General features: G+C 45.4%; 1 protein-coding gene across 5 annotated transcripts in view; it reads right to left on the bottom strand.

Moving 5' to 3' along the window:
* Nucleotides 1–1,714: 1,714 nt before the first annotated feature.
* Nucleotides 1,715–27,056, bottom strand: part of LOC116950786 (mothers against decapentaplegic homolog 4-like) — a 38,289-nt gene continuing 12,947 nt past the window's right edge. For 3 of the 5 annotated variants that reach the window (XM_032968848.2, XM_032968849.2, XM_076073142.1), the window contains exons 6-13: nucleotides 25,621–25,737; nucleotides 25,006–25,062; nucleotides 23,574–23,687; nucleotides 19,764–19,817; nucleotides 18,471–18,657; nucleotides 15,533–15,701; nucleotides 15,260–15,398; nucleotides 1,715–7,910 (exon numbers count right to left, since the gene is read on the bottom strand). In XM_032968848.2, coding sequence (XP_032824739.1) covers nucleotides 7,699–7,910; nucleotides 15,260–15,398; nucleotides 15,533–15,701; nucleotides 18,471–18,657; nucleotides 19,764–19,817; nucleotides 23,574–23,687; nucleotides 25,006–25,062; nucleotides 25,621–25,737 — 1,049 coding nt within the window. In that variant the 3' untranslated portion in view covers nucleotides 1,715–7,698. The remainder of the gene's footprint in view (nucleotides 7,911–15,259; nucleotides 15,399–15,532; nucleotides 15,702–18,470; nucleotides 18,658–19,763; nucleotides 19,818–23,573; nucleotides 23,688–25,005; nucleotides 25,063–25,620; nucleotides 25,738–27,056) is intronic. The other 2 variants (XM_032968850.2, XM_032968851.2) reach the window with 2 other exon arrangements.

Genomic DNA, 27,056 nt, shown 5'->3' with positions numbered 1-27,056 from the left:
TATTAACGCGTTTAAAAGATGAGATAGTTCACCACCGGACTATTTAACTCATTTGAAGGCCAATGTAGACAAATAATTATTATCGAGGCTTCACCCCTCCCCCCCTCCACAGTTTCCTATGCGTACACTGTCAGTAGACCCCCCATACGCAAGCGAACGCATTTGGGTTAACCCCCCCCCCGCCCCAAATATCGCTCGCCACTCATGTTAGTCTTAACTGGGAATTGAACCAGGTCGTCGTGTTCAGAGCAGGATGTGCTGCTATCCGCTCTTCCAAAAAGAGATGTGACTTCACAATGCATCAAGACATTTATCAACTGTGTAATGAAAACCACTTCTACGCATTTCCTGCGTTATGTATATATGCACGTTTAACTGATTTTGTCCCGTAGGTAGCCAACCGTGCTAATCGGAGGTGCGGGGAAGGATAAACTAAACACAAAAAGCAGTTCTGAAGAAATGAGTTTAACCAACACTAGGACTATGCCTACCTTCTACTTAGAGGCCACAACCAAACACTTTTCGTGTAGAGGTTTCATTTCCTTTAAAAAAAATCAGCATTGGTCCAGGATTTTTAGAAGCATAACATTCCCAACACGGAACTGCCACAGAAAATCAAAGTCCTTTTTTGGGACAATTGAGCGTTTAACGCAATTGGAAAACAAAACCAGTTTCGACTCAAACGTTTCAAAAGAACAAAAGCACATGCTTGAGATCAATAACAAATCTTGATCGGAGAGTAAGATCATTTAGATAGTTTCACGAGGCACGCTATAGAACTGCAGTCGTTTTATTTCTCACCATGCGCAAGGACCAATTGATGCCAACACAGTGACATTAACGCAACCTGCGAGACAATGCTCCGTTGAAATTTCCCATCCCCGACGTGATCCAAAAATGAACACTCGACTGCTGAACATCAACAATTGCCCTCTTACAGGGGGCTTTCCCATAGTGGCCTCTCTGCCAGGGTTTTTGTACAAGACCAACACGACCTGGGCAAAACATTTTTAACTGCAGAACAGTAGCACACCACGGATTGGCTTTGCAGCTGCAGGAGAAGCCTTCTTAAAGTTAACCACCAAGTAATTACGAATGCAAAAGTACGTGGACACGTTTGATGCCATTGTTCTGTACCATACATCGATGAGCGCGATTGGCTACGTACGGCTAAGAAAGATGTGCAACGTGCATGTAATTCCCGATTTGTACATTCATCTGAAAAATCTGAACCTGTTTTTTAGTAATTCATATTAGGAAGTTCGTACCAAAATCCGGATGTTTCTGAACACGTGCCCCTTTCCTGACACAAAGAACGAGCGTCGCGTGGCACCGTCCCACGCTGTTTTTCTCATCGAGAAGACATTTTAAATGAGTACATCACGTGTCGTTAAACACGCTACCACCCGACACAGCCACTTAGTATGGTGCCAATTCGTTACGAGTACAGCACACCGGTGTGTTGGAGAGTAAACCCACAACATTTAGAATTTGATTGACGTTTCGCCGGTAATTACAACCAGCTTCAACAGGCGATAACCAGAATTCCCCCCCTAAAAAACTATTATGGACATTGGTCGTGAAAGCCTACGTGTTAAACCGAGTACATCGTGTTATCCGAAAAAGATCCACATCCGAAATCCAATTATGATGAATCCGACACGCATCGCTAGTACAACAGGCCACACTTTAAAAGACAACAGCCATGAGCAGATGCTATAAAGTTTGTTTATTCTCAGTAACACGCATCGCGGAGGTTATCAGGACACATCACGCACCCCATCCTTTGGACACTGAAAGTGAAAAACGTGTCCACGTGATGGTTTCGATTTGCCTTTGCCTCGGGGATTCGACAGCGGCGCACGCTGCGCAGAAATATACAAACGACGATTGCCAGATCACCCGCGAGAGATGGGAGCGTTACAAATAAAGGTTTCAACAAGTGAAACAAATATGTAGGCTCGATTTCACCCTACGTTTAAAAAAGTACTTTCCATTTTTTGTTTTTGTGACTGAAAATTAATTGCAGTTCAGTGTTTGGTCAGAGGGAAATAAGGCTCGTTGCATTAGAACTCAACTTTGCAGACACAACGATCTTCCTGCATTTGATGTATAATAACCCACTACCACGGTCAGACAGTAAGGCTTATGTCAAATTCGTGTGATGCTCCGACGCCGGTGATGAGCAATGTGAACTAGCCTTGAGGCTGAATACTTTGTACACATAGTTGTAATGCTGCGAACGTTAAGTACTTCAGATTATAGAAAACCGCACCAAACTCGCACGAGTCACTAGGAAACACGACAACTCAAATCGGCCCTTGTGTGCTCGTACAGAAAAAAAATGTCCATCATCAAAAGTATGGAGCCTACAAAACGTTGCATCACATTCAGGTCGATTATGTCAACAATGCATTTTCCGGTTTCAAGGCGAATTGACAATACTTTTTTTACAAGCTGATTTAATGTTCATACTTTTTAATTGACCTTTGGGAAAACGTGACTGCCCAAATTCACCAATGCACCGTTTGCTGACATGTCCAATCTGGATGATACAAACGTGCAAGTGCTCTTAAGAGTATGTCCTCTGCCTTCGGAGCCATGCGGAACAGAGAGAACAAAAACACATTTGGTAACATTTGGAGAATTTTGTCACGTAACCAAAGGAGCTTTGATGACCTTGTATTCCATTCCGCGCCACCGCGTTTTATTAATCCGTGCATGCAAAGCATGTGGCTGTAAGGTAGAGTCGGGTAATATGTAAAAATGTGGGCGGACTGCCGCACCCGTTCCGAACATGTGATTTATGCTTCACAAGTGTAAATATAGCTTGCTTGACTCCACTACTTGCGTTTTACCGTTATTGTACAATTGGGTATATGCAACACTGGTACATTTTTACGCCATTATTTCCATTAGACGGTACTGCACTGGGGTCTGCACTCGTGGTTCTGCAGCTACTGGACATCTGTGAAAAAGCGGTTCGTATAGCTCATCGGATTCCTCCAGTCTAAATACAGATTCTGCTGGAAGATTCTGGGTGAATTGTATTACCTCTGCATCTTAATAAAAAATATCATATTAAAGGAAACCACCTTTGATATGATATTGACACTGTTCGTCTGCATTCTCTTCTTCCCAGTTGTAAAATGTCATTTACAATCCAATTTTCAGATCTAGAGAGAGGTTGCCAGGTTGCATTTGCCTTCAAGGCCGCACGTCACCCACCATACGGTCATGCTCACAGATAAGTGTGCATGCCTCCGATCAGTTAAAAGGGAACATTATTCCAGGCAATTGAAAGCATTTTTTTACGTGAACTTATGTAATAGGTGGCGTTGTGCATTGTGAAGTGTGGTGGTGCAATGCATGGGATATAACGCAACGCAGAAACGGTTTAGTGGGTCTGGTGCAGACGTACTTTGGACATGACGTTTGTGGTTCGATCTCGTGTGGTGAGCATGGATGCACATGTGCAATGTGTTGCGTAGGGTACATTTTCAAATTCACTGCGGTATATAATACAGTTCAATGTATTCACATCATGAAGGATAGCCGATTATAATTCAACGCTCGGCACCGACTTGGACAAGTAACAGTTGGCACGTTAATCAAAACATAAAACATTCCTCATAAATCCTGCCTCTAAATCATATACACTGTTCAATGTCTAACACAGCTGGCTACGACGGCGGGTCACACAAACCTGCATTCGCTATTCGCTTTGTGATTTAAATTGTCATGTGCCACGTGGGGGGGTGGGGAAGGCAGTGATGCGGCCGGCGAACGGTAACGATATTTTATACCTACGTGACTCTCCCGAAAGAACCAACGAGTATGGATCGCTGCTGTCACCAAAACTTCAAATCTAGAACGAGCGGTAACACGTTGGCCGCTTCATCGCGGAGGCTCGCGGTTTCCCCCGGTGCGTTGACCATCATAAAAAAAACACTCCGCTTAACAGTGGCCGGTAAATATATCCTGCGAGGTTCATATGCAAGAGTAGGACGTTGCTTTCTGTCGGCGTCAATCGATCAATAATCGGCCCGCTTTTCCGAAGTTAATTTGGGTCGCGGGGGGGGTAGCGACTCCACCCTCGTGGTCAAACGTTCCGCATTGTAAAATGTACCCGCGAGTTTACTCTGTTGGGAATCTGCGCGACAATAATCGGCCCCTCCCCCCCACTCTTGCAAAAAAAAATTGAATTCCCTGAATTGAAAGGCACATGGCTGTACCCAACTGCCTCTATATATTAAAAAAAAGTGGGATAGCGCGCGACTGTTACTGTGCGCACAACTGCCGATACGCAAAAACACGAGCTCGTTATCGTTGAGGATCAAAGCAAATCCGTTAAGTGGAGTTGAACACCTTTCACGGCAGCCCAAATGTGTCGTGCCCGTGCACAGGGAGCGCGAGCGCGTCGGGTGTCACCACGAAGCGAGCCTCACTCCCCTCCCCACCCCCACCGCTAGGGGCAGTGCCCGTTCATCCAATGCCACGTTTCCACTGGCACATTCGGGCCGCGCCAGCACGGAGCAGACCTCAGGGGAAGGGTGTTTTTTCCCCCCCCCCACTGGTTATTTGCTGGGCCGCACCCAGAAGTAAACCCTGATACAGCTTGGCCTCGAGACATCTGAATCTGGCTCTGGGCTATGCCGGGGCCAGAGTTGTGGTGAATCATTATTTTCGTCACACGTTTTGTCAGTCAAGACAATTAAACGGTATGACGCGGTGACACTGCGTTCACCATAAGCGGCTATGATGCCACGCGATTGGTTCTTCCGCTCAGTTGTGTTAAGTTTACAAACGACAAGGCAAAGAAATATAAAATGAAGGCTTTTTATACAATTATGCTAACCTAACCTACCATTACATTATTGTCTTTAGAGCTGCTTTTTGTGTTTTCAGTTTGTCCTTCGCCCGCACCTCTGATTGGCGCGGTTGGCTACGTACGGTGCAAAATAAGTTCAACATACGTATATACATTTGAAGTTTGCTTAAACCAAGTATAAAAACAATATATTTTACCTACTACTACCACCCACCCCCTGGCCACAGCAACATTTCTACCCAGGTCACTCTTGCATATCACTCAACCTGGTCTCTGGAGTTCTCACCCCGAGCTATCCAAGAGAAGTATGCCATCTCGAGGTGGATCACGAAGGGGTGCGGAGTGGGAGCGGCAGGGGCACGGTTTGGGTAGTATCGGTGCATTCCGGCCTGTAGATGCATTCGGGGGCTGTTCCCAGTCACGAATGGAAAGAATCGGCCCATTTTAAACTGCTCATAAAACATACCATGCATGTTCTTAATGGACACGCCCATATTAATGCTCCCAGAGACAGATTCGTCGCTGTAGGATCCTATCGGAGGGTGTCTATGGCAGATGACAAATATTTAACATCGACAAGATGCCGGTGACAGGGTGAGAAGAGCTGTATGCCCGGTGCCATGAATGCAAGCACAGAGGCGCCTTGTGTGTGAAGGCAAATGCCCGGCAATGAACTCATTCACTAGCCAAACACTCGTGGCTCAATTCGTGCTACTGCACAGTTTCGTGTCCCACAGTGACATGTAGTGTGTTGCTGTACAGTTCATGAACGGGAGATATATTCATACCACACGTGGATACACGACACTCGCTGCACGATTTTGGGACGCGTTCAACCTCGGCGTCGTTGAAGACCTTTTCGGTGAACATATTAAGCACTCGCATTGCACGAGGATGTGCAGTGCCTTTTACATTACCCACGAGCAACACACGTGACGTTAGACTAACCTATGTCTTCGCGCATAATTGGGATGGATATTTATTACAAATCGCCTGGAGTGGTAAACTTTGTGATGCAGCCGCCGCCGCAGTGATCCAAATAAACCGAGTGCCAAGGGCCCCGATAGGTTCCGCTGGCCACAAGTAGAAGACACTTCGGTGCCACTCCCAAGACTGCCACACTTCCTAGAGACGCTGGATGTGTTAAAAAAAAAAAAACCTCGTTGCGTTGGTTAGAATTCACATTGCTGACGGGCACTGCTTTTTTCATAGCATCGCAACATCTGCAATAATACCTTGTACCGTGAAAAGACATTCGTAGCTGACGTGTCAGGATGGCAAAGAAACTAAAATGTATTCCAATGTGTAAAAAAAAAAGGCGCGAGGTGTCAAAATATATAACGAGCTGGAAATCCGGACACTGCAATGAACACACATCTGTTGCTCTTCACCGCACGGCAGGGCCGTTCGCTGCCTCACGCGGTCACAGAGAGCGAGGCCGGAGCAGGGGGCCCACTGGGCCGTGCAGCAGCTGTTGACAAACACTGCGGAACGCTACGACGGGCTGCGACCTCGCACGACGCGGCGGACACGCGAAGATGCAAGGAGAACATTTTCAAACAGCTCTGCTTCCCCGGGTCCAGAAGCTGAACGGGGTGAATGGAACAGAGATGAAAACGGAGCTGAACGTCGCGCCTCCGTGAATGACGACGGGGAGCAGTTACAGCGGTGCGCTTCAATTGGATTCAAGTGTGATATAGTGTAGTCGTGGTTCAGCATTGCGCAGTGTTGTGTAGAATGTATTGCGTTAAGTGTAATACAGCAACAATCCCAGTGTGATCCATCATTAACACCTAATAATAATTTGCATCGTTGTCGAAAATACGAGCAACGAAACAAGCAATGTGCCTCCTTCACACATCTGTCCCTTCTTATAATCTCCACGCTGCTCATGATTATTTTGTGTAATTTCTTATTTAAAAAAAAACCTCAATTTTATTTTATTTAAGACATATCTCTAACAGAGGATCCTTGCGCACAAATGGCAATTCAGCAGCACCTCCGATCAGCACGGTCGGCTACGTATGGTGCAAATGAAGCTCAACATACATAAGCCTGATTGGGCTGCTGATAAGACAATGAATGTTGAGAGCGGTCCAGTTTGCTTGTGATGGGATATGTAAAAAAAAAAAATACACGGAGGGATAAATATACGAAGGAGACGTATCGTCTGCTTATTTACTTTGTTCTCTATATTCTCCACAACCACGGCGAATGGTTATTCTGCTCTATGATGTGTTGCAGCGTTTGTATACACAGCAAGACTCTTGTGAGACCACACCACACAGCACATGCACCACCCAGCACGAGTGCTGGGCGATGTTTCAACTGAGGGTGCCCATGGAAGGCAGCACAGAGCCCTGTGTCTGTGTCCCCCTACATCCTGCTGCATTGCTGCTGCACCACTCCCCCCAGCCACTGCCTCTGGCACTCAACACGATAACCCTGTCCTTCTGTGAACAATCACTTTCGTCATCAATAATGCTCCCTTACCCGCGGCGCGTAGGGTCTCCCTCATCGAGTGTGGTTAAAAAAGTCAAATACAGAAGGCTGGGGGGAGTGTGTGGTGAAGAAAAGCGACACCTCGTGTTTAAGTCGACGGGTTCATATACGGTTTAGTGTGCGCTGCGTTGCACCACAATCATTCGCAGCGTCATCTTTTCACGTACTCCTCGTCTGCGAAATAAACCAAAACGTTCCCTTCTCCGCAGAAGCCAGGCGAGTGACGAATCCTTCGGGGCGCCCACCACCGCGGCGCCACATTGGACGATGACGCGGCTCGTTGGGACACGGCTCGTCGGCTCGGGCGGTACGCGAGGAGTCGCCCCCACGCTGCCGCGTGCCGTGCCGGCGCCGCCCGCGAGCTCTTAGTCGAGCGGGGTCGGGTCGGCCATGGGCATGGTGTGCAGCACCTGGTCCAGCAACTGCAGGGCGCGGTGCAGGTGGATCTCGATCCAGCACGGAGTTTGCTTGATGCTCTGCCGCGGGTAGTCGGGACCCCAGCCCTTGACGAAGCTGAGGCGCAGGATGCAGAGCCGGCGAAGGTCGTCCACCCCGATGCCCGCTGCCGCCGACAGGCCTGGGAAGGAGGGGTGGGGGGGGGGGGCGGCACGCCTCTGTCAGTTGCGTGAGGAATAATGAGACGAATGACGTTGTGGTGTCACATAACCATCGTGCTGTCAATTATTCTGGAACATAATTTTTTACGAAGCACTAGTGTGATTTGTAACAGCTATTCCCGCTCCGTTTAGAATTTTGTGCCATTTCTATTGCATACATGTTTTGTGAGACAATAAAAGATGAAAAAAAAAAACGACGATAATCCCAAAATAATGATATTTTGCAATAACAATAAACCGATACAGTGATCGCTGACCTTACATCGTACGATACATCATATTACCATATTGTGCCAGGGAGGGTGGAGCCTAACCAGTCTGCCAATGTGGCTTCTGCTATATAATCCAGCTCACAATTTATCAAACAAAAAGCTCTTGGATTTCGATTTAAAGCTTTCGTGACTGCAATGATTCATCTTCTTTGGTTCTTTCGGTAAAGTCACGTAGAATGAGAATAAAATAATAAATTGATAAAATAAAATAACACAATAATATTCTCACGACGTTTCGGCCACAACACAAGCGGCCTTCATCAGGTGAAGGGGGCAAGACTGTCTGGTAGGACAGCGCTGGAGTGAGAGAGCCACGTTCAGATCACGGCTTTTAAGCTGTGTGAGAGGAACAAAGAGCCTTGACAAAGGGATTAGCATAAAATTTAGCATTGAAATGGCTGAATGATTAGCTTGTGACTGGTCACAGAAATAGCTATGTTAAAAGTTAAAGCACACATCCGCAGAGGCACCCATTGTTAAAAGGAATTAGCATAGAATTTAGCATTGAAATAGCTAAGTTAAGGCATACACATCCGCAGAGGCACCCCTTGACAATGGGATTAGCATAGAATTTAGCATTGAAATGGCTGAGTGACTCGCTGGTAACTGCTACAGAAATAGTTACGTTGAAGTCAGAGCATACACATTCACCGAGGCACTTAGTACAAATCAAACAGGAGAAAAATGGGTGGATTCTTACCCTCAAATTTCCGTACCACGGATAGCTACGGGCCCCGTTCAGACGGACGAGTTCGTCCATGGTCGGAACAGAGGAGGGGGAGAGAGACAGCTGCGAAGCCCTAGTATACTCCATGTTGTAAACCATACCATTAACCGTGGTGTGAGAGGTATTAAGAGGCAATGCTGGCGAAAGAGCTGCGGTCTGAAGGTCATCGTAAAATTACAATTAATTAAGAACAGAAATGATTTAACACATCTTTCCAGTGGTTACTAAGCCTGAATCCATCTTCTCGGTTGAAATTGTCTCTGTGCTTGTATATGTGAATGGCCTCATGAACGAATCTCTCATGGTAGCCAGTTGGTTTGCAAAGAACCTCCGTCTTGGAGAAGTCAATGTCATGTGAGCCCACTGAATTGTAACAGTGATCTGCCACGGCAGAGGAGTTCGTCTTACCGTGTTTCAAGTCTGCTTTATGTTCGCGGATGCGGTCCGAGATATGTCTTTTGGTTTCTCCAATGTAGCTACTACCACAGAGGCACTTTAGTTTGTAAACGCCCGGGTACTGTATGTCTGGAAGAGCATCTTTTACAGATGGAACTAAATCACGGATTTTGTGTACTGTGTTGAATCGGACCTGGATCTTGTGTTTATTCAGGATTTTGGAGATCTTTTTAGTGACCCCTGCAATGTAGGGTAAGGTGATGGTTTTGAGTGGCTCCACAAGAGGATCCTTCTTCATGACTGGAGTGATGGCTTTGCGGATTGTGTAGTCGGAGTAGCCATTAGCCCTGAGAGCCTGGTGTACGTGCTTGAGTTCACTGGTAATGTGTTCCTGGTCGGAAATGCATTGGGCTCTATGGTATAGAGTCTTGATGAGGCAGTTCTTCTGGGATGGATGGTGGTGGGAATCCGGTTTCAAGTAAGCATCTGTATGGGTAGCTTTCCTGTAGACAGAGTGGCTCATTGAACCATCATGTCTCCTTTTAATTAAGACATCCAGAAAGGGTAATTTGCCATCTTTTTCGACCTCCATGGTAAATCTGATGGCTGGGTGTATGGAATTGATGTGGTCGCGGAATTGGTCTAGAGCAGGCTGGCCATGTGGCCAGATGACAAAGGTGTCATCAACGTACCTCTTCCATAAGGTCGGGCGTAGAGTGGCAGTCTGGATGGCGTCAGTTTCAAATTTTTCCATGAATACGTTGGCTACAACCGGAGATAGGGGGGAGCCCATTGGGGTGCCCTCAGTTTGTTTGTAGAAAGTTCCATTCCAGGTGAAGTATGTGTTGGTTAAGCAATGTCTCACCAGGGGGGGGTACATCAGTATGCAGTCCTTGATGAACCAGGTCTTCAATGATAGCGATGGTGTCAGGTACCGGGACTTTGGTGAACAAGGACACCACATCAAAACTGACAAGCAGGTCGTTTGGGGACAGGGAAATGTCTTTGATTGTCGATACCAGGTGAGTAGAATTTAGTACCGCAGAGGTGTTTTTTCCAGTGAAAGGTCGCAGTATATCAGCCAGAAAACGTGCCAGTTTGTAGGTGGGGGAGCTGATAGTAGAGACGATGGGACGAAGGGGTGTATCTTCTTTGTGTATCTTTGGAAGGCCATATAATCTTGGTGGTCTGGCAGCAGAGGGTTTCAACGAGAACTGTTTGATCTCATCAATTAATGCTGTTGAATCAGACATAATTTTGTTCGTTTTGGTGACCAGGCTGTTGGTGGGATCTCTTTTTATTTTTGTATAGCTGCCATCGTTGAGTAGTTCTTGAATTTTGTTGTTATATTCTGTTTTGTCCATGATGACAGTGGCATTGCCTTTGTCGGCTGAGAGAACGACAATATCATCCCTCTTTTTTAATTGAGATAATTCAAAACGTTCGTCTTTGCTGATGTTGCTAGGTGGCAACTTAGCGTTTTTGAGGGTTGCAGCGATTTCAGATCTTGCTACGTCTGCAGAGATGTGACTCAAGCCCTTGAGTGCAACGTCGACATGGGCAATGATATCATTAACCGGTAAGTGTCTCGGTGTGACAGCAAAGTTTAGACCTTTAGCTAAAACGGATTTCAGACCATCAGAAATGGAACTGTTACTGCGATTAATTACGACTTTGTTGACGTCTATCTTTTCGGTGTGTGGATCCGATTTTTTGCTGGAGAGGTGATTGAATTTGGAAGTCAAATTGTCCCTACATTTGTTCGACATAGTGGCAGCCGAAGAGGTAGTCATATTGTAGACATGTTCCCAATCCGATGTAGACATTGTTGCTGTCAATTTTAAGTGTGATTTGTAGAGTGTCTTGTCTAACTGATCGAGTTCGGTGCGTGTAAGTCTGATTTTTTCCGAGATAAGAGCGAAGCATTCAACAGACTTTGGGATAAGAAGGCTCAACTAATCGAGTCTCTCACCTTTCTGAAGAGATGCCGCGACTCTAAGGTAATACCAACCGCATTTACACTAACCTCTGCTGTTGCAACTTCTCTCAATGCAAAACGAATTCTAGCTAGAACTAGCTTCGCTCTTATCTCGGAAAAAATCAGACTTACACGCACCGAACTCGATCAGTTAGACAAGACACTCTACAAATCACACTTAAAATTGACAGCAACAATGTCTACATCGGATTGGGAACATGTAGACAATATGACTACCTCTTCGGCTGCCACTATGTCGAACAAATGTAGGGACAATTTGACTTCCAAATTCAATCACCTCTCCAGCAAAAAATCGGATCCACACACCGAAAAGATAGACGTCAACAAAGTCGTAATTAATCGCAGTAACAGTTCCATTTCTGATGGTCTGAAATCCGTTTTAGCTAAAGGTCTAAACTTTGCTGTCACACCGAGACACTTACCGGTTAATGATATCATTGCCCATGTCGACGTTGCACTCAAGGGCTTGAGTCACATCTCTGCAGACGTAGCAAGATCTGAAATCGCTGCAACCCTCAAAAACGCTAAGTTGCCACCTAGCAACATCAGCAAAGACGAACGTTTTGAATTATCTCAATTAAAAAAGAGGGATGATATTGTCGTTCTCTCAGCCGACAAAGGCAATGCCACTGTCATCATGGACAAAACAGAATATAACAACAAAATTCAAGAACTACTCAACGATGGCAGCTATACAAAAATAAAAAGAGATCCCACCAACAGCCTGGTCACCAAAACGAACAAAATTATCTCTGATTCAACAGTATTAATTGATGAGATCAAACAGTTCTCGTTGAAACCCTCTGCTGCCAGACCACCAAGATTATATGGCCTTCCAAAGATACACAAAGAAGATACACCCCTTCGTCCCATCGTCTCTACTATCAGCTCCCCCACCTACAAACTGGCACGTTTTCTGGCTGATATACTGCGACCTTTCACTGGAAAAAACACCTCTGCGGTACTAAATTCTACTCACCTGGTATCGACAATCAAAGACATTTCCCTGTCCCCAAACGACCTGCTTGTCAGTTTTGATGTGGTGTCCTTGTTCACCAAAGTCCCGGTACCTGACACCATCGCTATCATTGAAGACCTGGTTCATCAAGGACTGCATACTGATGTACCCCCCCTGGTGAGACATTGCTTAACCAACACATACTTCACCTGGAATGGAACTTTCTACAAACAAACTGAGGGCACCCCAATGGGCTCCCCCCTATCTCCGGTTGTAGCCAACGTATTCATGGAAAAATTTGAAACTGACGCCATCCAGACTGCCACTCTACGCCCGACCTTATGGAAGAGGTACGTTGATGACACCTTTGTCATCTGGCCACATGGCCAGCCTGCTCTAGACCAATTCCGCGACCACATCAATTCCATACACCCAGCCATCAGATTTACCATGGAGGTCGAAAAAGATGGCAAACTACCCTTTCTGGATGTCTCAATTAAAAGGAGACATGATGGTTCAATGAGCCACTCTGTCTACAGGAAAGCTACCCATACAGATGCTTACTTGAAACCGGATTCCCACCACCATCCATCCCAGAAGAACTGCCTCATCAAGACTCTATACCATAGAGCCCAATGCATTTCCGACCAGGAACACATTACCAGTGAACTCAAGCACGTACACCAGGCTCTCAGGGCTAATGGCTACTCCGACTACACAATCCGCAAAGCCATCACTCCAGTCATGAAGAAGGATCCTCTTGTGGAGCCACTCAAAACCATCACCTTACCCTACATTGCAGGGGTCACTAAAAAGATCTCCAAAATCCTGAATAAACACAAGATCCAGGTCCGATTCAACACAGTACACAAAATCCGTGATTTAGTTCCATCTGTAAAAGATGCTCTTCCAGACATACAGTACCCGGGCGTTTACAAACTAAAGTGCCTCTGTGGTAGTAGCTACATTGGAGAAACCAAAAGACATATCTCGGACCGCATCCGCGAACATAAAGCAGACTTGAAACACGGTAAGACGAACTCCTCTGCCGTGGCAGATCACTGTTACAATTCAGTGGGCTCACATGACATTGACTTCTCCAAGACGGAGGTTCTTTGCAAACCAACTGGCTACCATGAGAGATTCGTTCATGAGGCCATTCACATATACAAGCACAGAGACAATTTCAACCGAGAAGATGGATTCAGGCTTAGTAACCACTGGAAAGATGTGTTAAATCATTTCTGTTCTTAATTAATTGTAATTTTACGATGACCTTCAGACCGCAGCTCTTTCGCCAGCATTGCCTCTTAATACCTCTCACACCACGGTTAATGGTATGGTTTACAACATGGAGTATACTAGGGCTTCGCAGCTGTCTCTCTCCCCCTCCTCTGTTCCGACCATGGACGAACTCGTCCGTCTGAACGGGGCCCGTAGCTATCCGTGGTACGGAAATTTGAGGGTAAGAATCCACCCATTTTTTCTCCTGTTTGATTTGTACTAAGTGCCTCGGTGAATGTGTATGCTCTGACTTCAACGTAACTATTTCTGTAGCAGTTACAAGCGAGTCACTCAGCCATTTCAATGCTAAATTCTATGCTAATCCCATTGTCAAGGGGTGCCTCTGCGGATGTGTATGCCTTAACTTAGCTATTTCAATGCTAAATTCTATGCTAATTCCTTTTAACAATGGGTGCCTCTGCGGATGTGTGCTTTAACTTTTAACATAGCTATTTCTGTGACCAGTCACAAGCTAATCATTCAGCCATTTCAATGCTAAATTTTATGCTAATCCCTTTGTCAAGGCTCTTTGTTCCTCTCACACAGCTTAAAAGCCGTGATCTGAACGTGGCTCTCTCACTCCAGCGCTGTCCTACCAGACAGTCTCGCCCCCTTCACCTGATGAAGGCCGCTTGTGTTGTGGCCGAAACGTCGTGAGAATATTATTGTGTTATTTTATTTTATCAATTTATTATTTTATTCTCATTCTACGTGACTTTACCGAAAAAACCAAAGAAAAAAAGCTCTTGGGTATCATCATGAGTTGGTGACAAGTCAGAGAAATGAGGGCCCATTGAACTTAACAATTCTGAGCCACAATCATTACAGATGAAGCATCACGAGTGACGAGCACAACCTGGTGGCTCATAACGGCAACAAGTGCAAACAAAAGTCCAAATCTCCTCCCAGTTACAGCAAAAAAGAGCACCGGTAATGTAAATACCACATTTCTATGACATCGGCCAGGTTCTCCAAAAGGGGCAATCACTATTGGTTTCCAACAAAGTGGTACTCATTCAATTGTCCCCAGAATAATGATGGGCCGCCAAGTCACCCACTATCCCCTCCCGAATGGCATTTGAAGCTCATAATCGTGAGGAGTTAATTGGACCCATCATCTCTCCAAGTTGTTTTTTAGCAAGGGACTTCATTTCATTTTTCTGAGATGGCAGTGAGATTTTCACCCTAGCTGAGGATGCCGACCAGATGAGTAGCTTCCCACACCTGTCTGTGTACTGTACACGAATGCATACGAGCATAACGTGCAACAACAAAAAGGCACTTGGAAGTGTTCCTTTAACATTGTATTCAGACTATTTCTGCTATAACTTTGTTTTACCGGGTAAGGCTCACTGAGCTATATTCCTTTTTTTCAAAAGAGAATTGTCCACAAATAATAGCTCAACGAAGTGGCATATCATGCAAGACATTTCTAGCAGCCAAATACTTGTAAACGCATGTTTCTAAATCTGGAGGGAAAAACCCAGAGGACCCTGAGAAAAATCCACGCGACTACGGGGAAAGAGAGACACGCAAACTGGAAATATGTGGGCGTCAGGGTCGGGATCGAACCCACGAACTGCTGTATACCAGGCGAGGTAGTCATCTCTACTACCACCAACGTTCGCATAGACAATGCTGCGTTGCCGACGAAGACGACAGCTGCCGCTTACTGATGGCAGGAGCGATGCCCCCAACGGAGCCCGGCCCGGGGATGTTTCCGGCCACCGCCGCAGCCTGCGCCGCTGCAGCCGCCTGCGCCGTGGCCGCCTGCTGCTGCATCTGCCGGTGGCACTGGCGAAGGTCGAACACCTGGCGGGCACAGCGAAACGTCCAAGACACGGAAACGCTCGCACGCAGCGGGCGGTGCCAGAATTGCAGACAGGTTCCCCCGTTTCAGCCTTCGATAGAGGAGTTAAGGCGACGCGTCACGCCCGCCGCGGTACCTTGATGTAGGCGCCGGGGTAAATCTTGTGCACCGCGTCTCCCGGCGCGCGGCCTGCCTCGCGGTCCAGGTAGTAGCTCTGCACGAAGACGGCGTGATCGCTGAGGCAGCGCACCCACACGTCCCCCTCGCCGCGGCACTCCAGCTGAACGCCCTTGCCGATGTGCAACCTGCCAGCGTCACCCCGTCAGTTTGTACGCAAACCAAATGCATCCGCTCTGTACAAGCAGTGATCTGTGGTCCTCTTTGTTTATTTATGGCGGCTGAAGCTAAGCTCTTCCCATCATCCGCATTATCAGCAGATAACAGAAAGCATTCGGAAGAAGGCAAAGCTGAAAATATTTTTAAATGGTGAGTTTTATATCGCCCACTACATAGACCAGGGTGTCACAGGCAAAGTGCCCATAGCAACTACGATCTCATGGCGCGGTGATGTGGCCCAGCGGCGGCGCGTTCGCTGTTGAGCAGTTCGCGGTTCGAACCAGTCGATATGAGATCCGAAACGGTAGGCCGTTGCGTGCCGGTGTCAAGGTACAAATATTCCCAAATTTGAAAAATTACCCATAAATTACAAATATACATAGCAATCACTGGCTCCAACTGAGATTAAGTGAAGCTTTCCTGGGTCTAAATAATTGTAATAATTACAATAATAATCATAATCCCTTGTTGTCACATCAATCTGTCTGGTAAATTATTCTGCCACGTAAAATGTCGAGACGTTACAATCAAAATGTGTATATTCTTCAAAGGTCCTGGCTGTTTTCAGTACGTTACATGGGAGGTTTGTATTAGGATGGTGTCGGATGAACAATTACAAAGGTTTAGAGTACACAGTGATAATTAGCCAGTCTCAAAGTCACTCTTGGTTACTACTGACAAATGTTTGATCTTAATTATATTTGAAAAAAAAGTGTCTTTGCAAACTTAACTGGCATCAAATGTTTGATTTTCGTAAGCTTTCTCTTCCGTAACCCAGAACTTTAAGCCAATCTAGTTGAGAAGATGAACGTGCTTATCTCGTTCATCCAAGAAAATAGGAAAATCAATACAAGTGAACAGTCCATAACCGGTGACACAGAAAAAAAGAGAGGGCCTTCCTTTATGAGTAACAATATTCTCATGTGTAACACACTACGCCGTGAAGGACTGAAATCCTGCAGCGCCCGCAAGGTCCCCCTGCTCAAGAAAGCACATATACATGTCCGTCTGAAGTTTGCCAATGAACATCTAAATGATTCAGAGGACAACTGGGTGAAAGTGTTGTGGTCAGATGAGACTATAATGGAGCTCTTTGGCATCAACTCAACTCGCCGTGTTTGGAGGAGGAATGCTGCCTATGATCCCAAGAACACCATCCCCACCATCAAACATGGAGGTGGAAACATGCTTTGGGGGTGTTTTTCTGCTAAGGGGACCGGCCACCTTCACCGCATCAAAGGGACGATGGACGGGGCCATGTACCGTCAAATCTTGGGTGAGAACCTCCTTCCCTCAGCCAGGGCATTGAAAATGGGTCGTGGATGGGTATTCCAGCATGACAATGACCCAAAACACACGGCCAAGGCAACAAAGGAGTGGCTTAAGAAGAAGCACAGGTCCTGGAGTGGCCTAGCCAGTCTCCGGACCTTAATCCCATAGAAAATCTGTGGAGGGAGCTGAAGGTTCGAGTTGCCAAACGTCAGCCTCGAAACCTTAATGACTTGGAGAAGATCTGCAAAGAGGAGTGGGACAAAATCCCTCCTGAGATGTGTGCAAACCTGGTGGCCAACTACAAGAAACGTCTGACCTCTGTGATTGCCAACAAGGGTTTTGCCACCAAGTACTAAGTCATGTTTTGCAGAGGGGTCAAATACTTATTTCCCTTGTTAAAATGCAAATCAATTGATAACATTTTTGACATGCGTTTTTCTGGATTTTTTTGTTGTTATTCTGTCTCTCACTCTTCAAATAAACCTACCATTAAAATTATAGACTGATCATTTCTTTGTCAGTGGGCAAACGTACAAAATCAGCAGGGGATCAAATACTTTCTTTCCTCACTGTAACAGAAGATTCACCTCTTCATCTAGTTGGTTAGGTTTGTGTTTTGGACATTCAAATATGGGAATTAAAAGAAACGAGTAATTCTAATCATATTTTAGAAAGTAGTTTTGCTGGCTGACTGGCTTCCTGGCTGCGTGAGTTGTGGACAGATGAGCGTGCGTGTGCGGTGGTGACATCACCGCAACAAGTAGTTCCTGAGCAGTTCTTTAGAACTGCTTATCATGTTAAGTTTGTTGTCTTTCCCCCGCACTTTCCCCCGCACCTTCCCCCACAACCGATTAGCACGGATGGCTACGTACGTTGCGAAACAAGTTCAACTTTCATGCATACCACGCACGTCCGCGTGATGAGGTCACCCGCATCCTACAGCGTAGGGGCAGGGTTCATGCTGACGCCTCCCCTCCCACCCATCCTCCACCCTGGCCATGTATCCCTAGCAAATGCGTGGGATACGCTATCATACTATTACATCATACGCAATGAGAAAAAAGTGTGGCTGGCTCGTTGGCTGGCGGGGGAGGGAGGCGTCGAAAGAATGCGTGGGCTGTTAGTTTCATTGAAATATATTTGTCAACATGTGATGACAACCTGACTTACATGGCTCACGGGAGTGTTTATTTGGCCAGGAGGCAATGCTGGTGGAGCCACTCACAAGTTGCGAGTTCAAATCCAGGTCAGAGGTTTTCTCAGCACAAGGGTAGAGAGAATGGCTCTCACCAACAGAGGACTTTTCTGTTGTTACAACGAAAGTTTTAATCCACCGGTATACACGGTTTATTTCCCTGGCTCCGACATCACCGGTAATACAAGCAGCGGTTTCCCTATAACCATTCGCCATTGTTTGTATCGAGCCCTGGCAGCGGTAGAGCACAGGTGAACGCACGCACGCTCACCTCGCTCTCTCGCTGGCATCGGTACGGTGGACGTTGGACAGCTGGCCCAGGCAGAAGCGGTCTCCTCCCGATGGGTCCACGTAGCCGTCCACCGTCACCACGGGGCAGCTGGAGGGCACCTTGAAGGTCTCCCCCACTTGCACGTCCATTTCAAAGTAGGCGATGGAACACCAGAACTCTGGCCCCGCTGAAGGTGTTCAACGTAAACAATACACGGGTTTTACGTTGCACAGAGCTCAAATGCATGCAAGGTAACTTCCAATTGAGACCGATAGCAGGTCATTTGTTTATTCAAAGGACACCTCAAAGAGTCTTGTGGGCTGTTCCTAAGAAGGGTCCCGTTTGGGCTGTTCTGCTACGTCCTTGGCCGCCTGACAAACACCCACACGCGACGGGATAACTCAGAATCCACATCCGGTACTGCAAAACACCCAGCGGGCGATGTTCACACCGGACTCCTTGGCACGGCGTTATGTGTGACACCTCATACACCGTATGGTGCCTGGATGTGCGTGGATAACCTCGGGCCCGCACAATCTGCACAATTCCAGGCTGCAGCTGCACAAATCCAGCCTGCAGCTGAGCAGTGCTCAGCCTCACTCCCCCATGTGCCTTCACGGTGAAATAGCCAAACATAGCCACCACTTGAGCATCTCGCAAACAGGACGTTACTGTGCTCTGTTCGTTTTTTGCATCAATGCACCCAGAGCTGTGTCGTACCTGTGACCTTTCACAGGATAAGGGCATGGCAACTCCCCCTTCCATCTGTATATATTTAGAAATTTAAGCCCGGTCGGGATGACATTTTCATGCATTAAATCATTCAAACTGGGAATCTTTTTAGTGTCCACGAACTCTAAGCAGAATAACAGCAACGACACGTTCAATTGATTGTAAAACAAAAAGTGACACCGAATGTCTGTAGAGGTGAAGCCCTGTGCTCGATTTTTGACGCCAATGCTGGCGGGAGGGCCCCCCTCCGCCGCCAACTAGGACGGTATTTGGCCTACTCTTCCACACTCGTCAGATGTCTTGGAAGAGGTGGGAGTACCCAGAGCGTACCTTACCAGACGCGACTGCTGGATGTGTCTGTAATATGAATTTCCATAAGCATTTATTATTTGTAAATTTCCTGGACCGTTGCTTGTAAAACAAACGCAGCCAAGGCAAAGTAACGGAACGGCTTCACACCGCTGGCCACAAGGGCTCCCATGTGGTGTTGACGACAGGGATTGAGAAGGCCCTCGTCTCAACGTATCAATCAATGTATCGTTGCAGGCGCAAGCCCCTCACCCGGGTGTGCAGAGATTGGCGGCTGGAAGGTGAGCTCGTTGTGATGAGAGGGCCCTGAAAACAAAATGTTCCAGACAAACACGTTTAGGCACCTCGACTCTTCGCAAAAACACACGTACACACCGTTCAACACGCAGGCTTTCACGACCAATATTATTCATAAAACAGGTGTCTGGGTTAGATTGCCTAAGTATAAATGTGTCGTAACCCTCCACCACCCGACACAGCCAGTAAGGTTTGTCATGTAAACAATGCGCCAGTTAGTTACGACTTCAGCCCACCGGTGTGTTGGAGAGTAAATCCACAACATTTACAACTTGAGTAGTACGACGTTTCACTGGTAATTACATCAAGCATCATCGGGCGATTTGCCAGAATAGTGAAGCAATCCACTGTGCAATCATAAGAGGCGGTAGATAATTTTAAACGTTTGCACACTCATATTCTTGGTTCTTTCGGTAAAGTCACGTAGAAGGGAAACAATAAAATAATAAAAATCTAAAACAATAAAATTATCACGACGTTTCGACTGCAACACAAGCAATCATCATCAGGTGTGAAAACCACAGCAAGAAAATTTGAAGAAAAAAAAAACGCCACTTTTTTAAAATTTTCTTGCTGTGGTTTTCACACCTGATGATGATTGCTTGTGTTGCAGTCGAAACGTCGTGAGAATTTGATTGTTTTATATTTTTATTATTTTATTGCTTCCCTTCTACGTGACTTTACCGAAAGAACCAAGAATATGAATCCCTGCAGTCACGAAAGCTTTAAATCAAAAGTTTGCACACTCGTCGAGTGTAAAGGAACCCGCTGGGTGACGAAAGGGACAAGTCGAGTTGACGTAATTGCGACGTACGACCCACAGGGCTCTATCTGAAAGAATAAAAGCTCGACGAACTGGAGCATGAACTCGGAAATAAACTGGGACATCGTTGCCATCAGCGAGGTGAGAATGGGGGGGGGGGAGTGCATTTTCATGCATTCAATCAAGTGCAAATGTCCTAAAAGCAGCAGACACATTTTAGTAAATTACAATAATTAAGGTAACGAAAGAGATGGCTGAGAATCGTGAAGGAGTCGAATTCATTGTCTGTGAATTATACAGATAGACATGGTGAATAGAGGAAGAGGTTTTATGTGGAACAAAGCACATTTCATGTGGGCGGCAGACTCCACTGCATTCCGATTCTCTTTCAATAGCACCACGACAATTTTTTTGTAAAATGTTCTGATCATTCAACTTGCTCGTACATGCTTTTGCAGATGCCAATGAGTAATTGTGTTGCCTTGTTCCAAGGATTTTCAGAGACTCTTCAGCTACCCCATCTATATACTCAGCCTTGCTGTTTCTTCTTGTCCTTAATGGTTGCTGTTGTTTGGCTGTCTAAAGTGTCAGGCCCGTTTGTTAACAGCTTCTACTTATTCCTCTAAACCTCCACGCTTGGCCTTCCTTATCGTGAAGTGTCTCAATGAATCTACATCGAATCTCCTCTGGCCCTGTCAATATCTCCCCATTCTTCGCCTTTATTTTCCCTTCGCTTGTTTCTCGTCTCAAGATATTCCTGCACCTCCTTGAGTTTCGCAGACATCAGGTGTATTTGTTCTCTCCTGTGAAGCTTGTTATTATTACGTTTGATCAGACTCCTTCTAATCAGGCACTAGGCCACGAGTCTTTGTGAATAATGGAGGAAGGAGTCGGAGAAGAGTAAACCCAAACGAGAAACCCACCGTTAAGTTATTCATTCTTTTCTGCTTTTCATATTTGGCAATTTAAGGTAAGGTTTAATACGTTGAACACATCCTGATCTGTACGATCGCTGTGCTGAGATTTATATTTTTACAATACCCGCAATACTGTTGCCATGGTATTGTTGTTGACAGCAGTCGGTTCATGAATAGCAAAATACAATGCCTGTAAATCGGTCAAATTAACTGTAAAGAATGCTGCAATGCAGAAAAAAACTAAAATCACGAACAAAACCAAGCCAGCCCTCGTAAGCACGCACTGCATTCGCAGCCCACAGTCCAGAAACAAACAGCGCTCGTCGATGCCACTTCCATCCCATTACGCAGAAAGCATCTGCAGCAGACATTTGGCGTCCTTTTTACTCAAGAGTGAAGGTCTGCATAAAGCCTTGGGCTCTTGTTATTTCCTATTTGGCAGCGCAGTTCAATACAGGTCAGGTCCCCCGATGCGAACACAAATGCACCCCCCCCTCCCCACTTGCGCTTCGCCCGGCCGTCCCCAGCCGCCACACCGCCGTCTCTTCACCGTCGCCGCCAATCGGATGCGCGAGCGAGCGGTACACAGCCGCACGAGCGCACGGCACGTCCTCGCTCGGGTTTTAGTCAAAAAGGGGTCGCTCGAGTTTCGTCTGCCGAGATATGTCACGCGACAAAAGGGAGCGTTCCCAAACGGAACACGATGTTCTATGGCATTGTCCGAGCGTGTTTTTTTTCCGGAGAGCGCCGGGGGAATGGTAAACACTTGAATTACAATGCACGACGTAAAATAATGCCTTTGGCTCTTAACAAAAAAAACAGTCATTGAAATTCTGTAAAGTAAAAGAAAGAATCAATGTAATTACAGGCGACTATGTTGAAATCCTGTACATGTAGGATGTCACAAGGTGTTTTGATAGTGACCTTTATTTTAAAAAAGAAATTATAACATTATTTTCCAAGGGTTGACACCAACACAGATTCACAATTTACTCTCATAATTGGATGTATTGCAATTCTATACAGTTATGGACGATTTGGTAATGTTAATGGTTTGTAACAAAGGCTGTGCAGGAGACTCTGATCGTCCATTATTGAACTGCCAGATGATTTTTGGTTTTCCTAAAGCCACAATGCGTCACTAACAGCAGCGGACTAACAACAGCGGACTAACAACAGCAGACTACTCTTATCCACCATCATTGAACCTGAACACCCCTTCGTGTGCTATGGCAAGCAGCTCTCTGTGCTTTTTTAAACTGATGGTTGACATTCATTCAATTTAAATGTTGGCTATTGTGTTTGGCACCGATTACTGCATTGATATATACGTGCTGAATCTCGCCTAAATGCATACACTGAATGTTAGATATTACATATACAAAAAAAAAGGTATTAGTTTATTAAAAAAAACGTATATGCTTTTAATACTGTGTTTATAGATCTCTTTAAAACATAAATAAAGGGAAAAGATTGTTAAGTTGCATATTACATTTTTAACAGTGTTAATACAATACAAATTCACAATATTTCAAACGTAATTTGATATCTTAAAAACTCTCTCTAGCCATGCCGCACAATTAATAAAGTAACCCGCATATAACCGAGGCTTCCAGAATGGAGCATAATGATGCGTGACATAGCGTATGTCACGCATTATGACATACACTTGCCTGGCTTTAAGTTTTCCCTGTGGTAACCACCTCTGGGCACCACTCAAATGCCTGTCTTGGGAACCTGTCAATCCAGTATAGGTGCGCGCCTAGCCATTGCAACCTCCTCTTGTTGGGTCAAATTTTTTTTTAATTTCGATTTGTACCACTCATAAACTTTCAAGTTGCTTACCGTGTCCTGCCATAAAATCCTCCGAAGGCAAAACACAAATTTTATAGTTTTTTTGTTCCTGTTAAAATCAGCACGAGACAACTGACACGCCCTTAGTACAGGTAAGGAAATATGCAATTTAAAAGTGGGTTTTCCTTATTAAAATACTAAACACATATTTAACGACGGCGGTACAGTGAGCCTCCAAGAGTCAATTGTGCACACAGCCAGAGTCCACCTTGTGGGATGAGTAAAACTCACAGTAGTGGTTGGGGTGGTGCAGGGGAGGATGATGCTGCAAGGGCCCGTTCTGATGGTGGACCATCGAGGGGGTGTAGGTGGCTGTGCTGCTGCCCGTCCAGTTTGTGACGCTACCTGTATCAAGATACGCACACGCGGGAAATGTGACAAAAAGCGCACCGCCACTTCCAAAAGTGGTGTAACAAATTCTAACACACAATGCAAACCGTTTGCAACAATGCCGCCTAAATATCGCACAGATTTTAAATCAAAGCCAGCCTGTTGGAGATCTCTGGATCTGAAAGATTGCCCACGGATATTTTCCTACCATAGCCGTGGAAATGCATCTCTCTCAATGACAATTATAACGTGTTAGCACATGCCATATTGTCTATAGAAGAGTGTGGGAATGACCAAAATAATCACTGTACAATGATGGTAACATGCCACATCCTATAAAGCGCTGCTCTTTTTAAGTTCTATTTTCTTCCCACCATTATCTGTGATTGGTTTGCTGAACCTGCATAGGAATAGAGCCAAAGGGAACCACACACCTAAATTTTGATTTAAAGCTTTCGTGACTGCAGTAATTCATATTCTTAGCTCTTTCGGTAAAGTCACGTTGAAGGGAACCAATAAAATAATAAAATATATCAGTTTGTCGATGGGGAAAAACAAACACACAATGGGAGAATGTTGCATTTATCGAGCAAGCAGACACGTGCTTCTGTGGACATGGCCTTCGGTACCACTTTTCCACTCGTGCATCCGAGCCGAGAAAATGTGCGGTCACCATGGTGGCTGAGTTGGAACAAAACCCTGTTGAGATACAATGGTCAAAACAAGACATCTGTATCTCAGAATCAGAATATTTATTCATACTGGAGGAGTCCGATGAGCTATAAAGCTCTTTTTCACAGATGTCCAGTAGACATTTGGCTCAGGGTTAAGCAGCCAAGGCTAGTGACATGTTCATTGTGCGTAACATCAGTTGGTACACAACGTGAACACAGCGTCACCCATAACCTACGTGTGTCCCACGTAACCTAATTTATTGCGTGTGTTGGCAAAGGCACGGCTCGGCTTCTGCACTGGGAAAACACTACCTGGTGCCGCCTCCGTAGCCGAGCTGAGTTGGCTCGGCACAGCCCCAGCGTGGCTCGGTTGTACAGTGGAAAAGGGGTACGAGTCTGCACACCCAGCAGGAATCTCCTCCGATTTTTAGTTAACGCGTTTAAACAGATGGTAACCGGTAATTCACCAGCAGTAACGGGACCGTTATTTATGCTCCTATTGTGTTTTTCTTGGACCCAATGGTGAAACCTACATAACAGCAATGGGGTTAATGGCTGCACTGACAGAAGCAATGGGGGGGGGGAGGGGTGCACAAGTGGCTACATGCAAGCCGATAAAATTAGAAGACAGAGAGTGGAGCTTGAAGCACAGGACTCACTGGCAGGGGACGGTGTAGTTCCTGCTTTGGGGCTTACGTTGGTTACCTCCTCCTCCTCTGAGACAGCAAGCCAAAGGACTTAAGCGTTAATGTGCAATTAATCAGGGTCGATTGGTAATTAATAATTGTGAAAATAAAATAAAATGAATGCTACCGCGCGCCGGTTCTCGTTCTGCACATCTTATTTTCTTTAAAAAAAAAGAGCAAATTTAGATTGACGCAAGGCAGTGTGTGTTAAATAGCGCTTTTCAAAAAAATGTTTCATCAACCGTGCTTTTCGGTCATACCTTCTTCATAGGTAGCTACAGCTCCGAACATCAGAGTACCCAGTGAACATTGCTTCAACAGGGAATAAACCTCATCGTGACTCAATAAAATTGAATGCGGTCTAAGATTGCCTTCTTTCAACAATATTAATTTGTCATTTAAAACGGATGACGCGTATTTGATTTGATCATTAAACACTCACCTTACTTTTTTCTGTAATTAATGTTTATCTGACAATTATTCAAAAAATAATTTAAATGCCATTGCTTAAAAATTGGCAGAAACATGCCAATTAGACAACCAGCGCAAAGTGCAAACATCTGGTGTGTATGAAGACCATGCACTCACTGTGGAAAGGCTGCGATTGAGCTGCAAATCCGTTGGGTTGGTTGGCTTGTTGCTGGCTGCTCGATATGGGTAGGATCCTGTCTCCCTGGACCAAGGGCAGTAATGAGCCACTTTGGCCTGCAATGCATGTTAACTTAAAATTAAGAGGTCTGCTTTGACCATGGCCAACTATGTTAAATGTTATTATAATACAAAGGCCTTACCACAGTGCAATATGTTAAATGCAAAATCCACTTGCTGTGACTTCTTAGACATCCGCTAAAGAAGACTAACATTCATCTCAATTATTCTTGACCGGCTCGTGTGTTCAAATGACAAGTCCAAAATGTAGCAATACTTTTAATTGTATTGATTAAAAAAACACATTAATTCCTAATCACTACAATCAAATGTAAATGTGGTTACATCATGAGAAAATGCAAATGGTAGCAAACAATCCTCACGGCAGTATCAGGGAATGAATAATCATAATAAAACTTTATGCAAGAATGACATTTAAACAGAAGCAGCACATGCAGTTACAGCAGTTGAAGCAATACATTAAGTTGTTATTTGCTGACATTGGCAGTGGTGGCCTTTATTCATAGCACATATATCTCTGGCTTCTATGTGCAATGATGAAGGGCCATTGCCCAACACATCACTTATTATATATATCTTAGAGCAGTGTTATTTTACATGTGTTTAGTTGTCATTTTAAGGATAATGGTGAACAAAAATAACAATAATGGGCATCACAACAAAAAAGCAGTAAAGAATTGGCATCAGGATGGTGGCCTGGCAACTGTAGAGGACATTATAGATTCTGCTGTCAAATATGCTGAACTGCTACTTAAATTATTACAGGGTCAACCCAAAAAAAGACAAGTATAGTTCACCTATTCTGTAGATACACCAGATACACAATTGTGTCGTGAATGCTGGGCCGTCTGACCCACGTTTGAATCATAATTGAGAAAATTAAGCTTTCTATTGGGGGGAAATCCCAAAATTATATGTCACCACCACACCCTCTCTGGCTTTGAAGGCCACGTGAAATATATAAATATATATATTTTTAGGACAGGCTCGCATTTGGTGGCCCAGCTGAAGGCACATCTGCAAAAATCTCAGCAATTATGTGGAGTCAACTTCTGGGACCATCTACCGATGAAGCGATCAGTGCCATCCTTACGTATTCACCAAACCGTGCCTTGATCTGCCCAGTGTGGTTACTCGAATTCAAGGGAGATAGAGCTAAAAAAATACATACAGCTGTTATTTTGGTGATACATATCAAGGCTCTTCATCAAAAGCAGCTCAACATGGCTGTAAGCTTCTTGTCAAACCAGTCTCGGACAAGGGCCTCCATCGCTGCAATGGTCACGGGGGTTGTTTGACCATTCTTCGCCATCCTGATCAGTATGGGTTGGTTAAGCAGGGGACCCAACATCGGT

This window comes from Petromyzon marinus, chromosome 40 (assembly GCF_048934315.1).
Source record: "Petromyzon marinus isolate PM22_M1 ecotype Great Lakes invasive population chromosome 40, UKy_Petmar_22M1.pri1.0, whole genome shotgun sequence".
In the NCBI taxonomy this organism is placed as follows: Eukaryota; Metazoa; Chordata; class Hyperoartia; order Petromyzontiformes; family Petromyzontidae; genus Petromyzon; species Petromyzon marinus.
The sequence above is the reverse complement of the archived record's forward strand: the minus strand, read 5'-3'. Positions and strand labels throughout refer to the sequence as shown.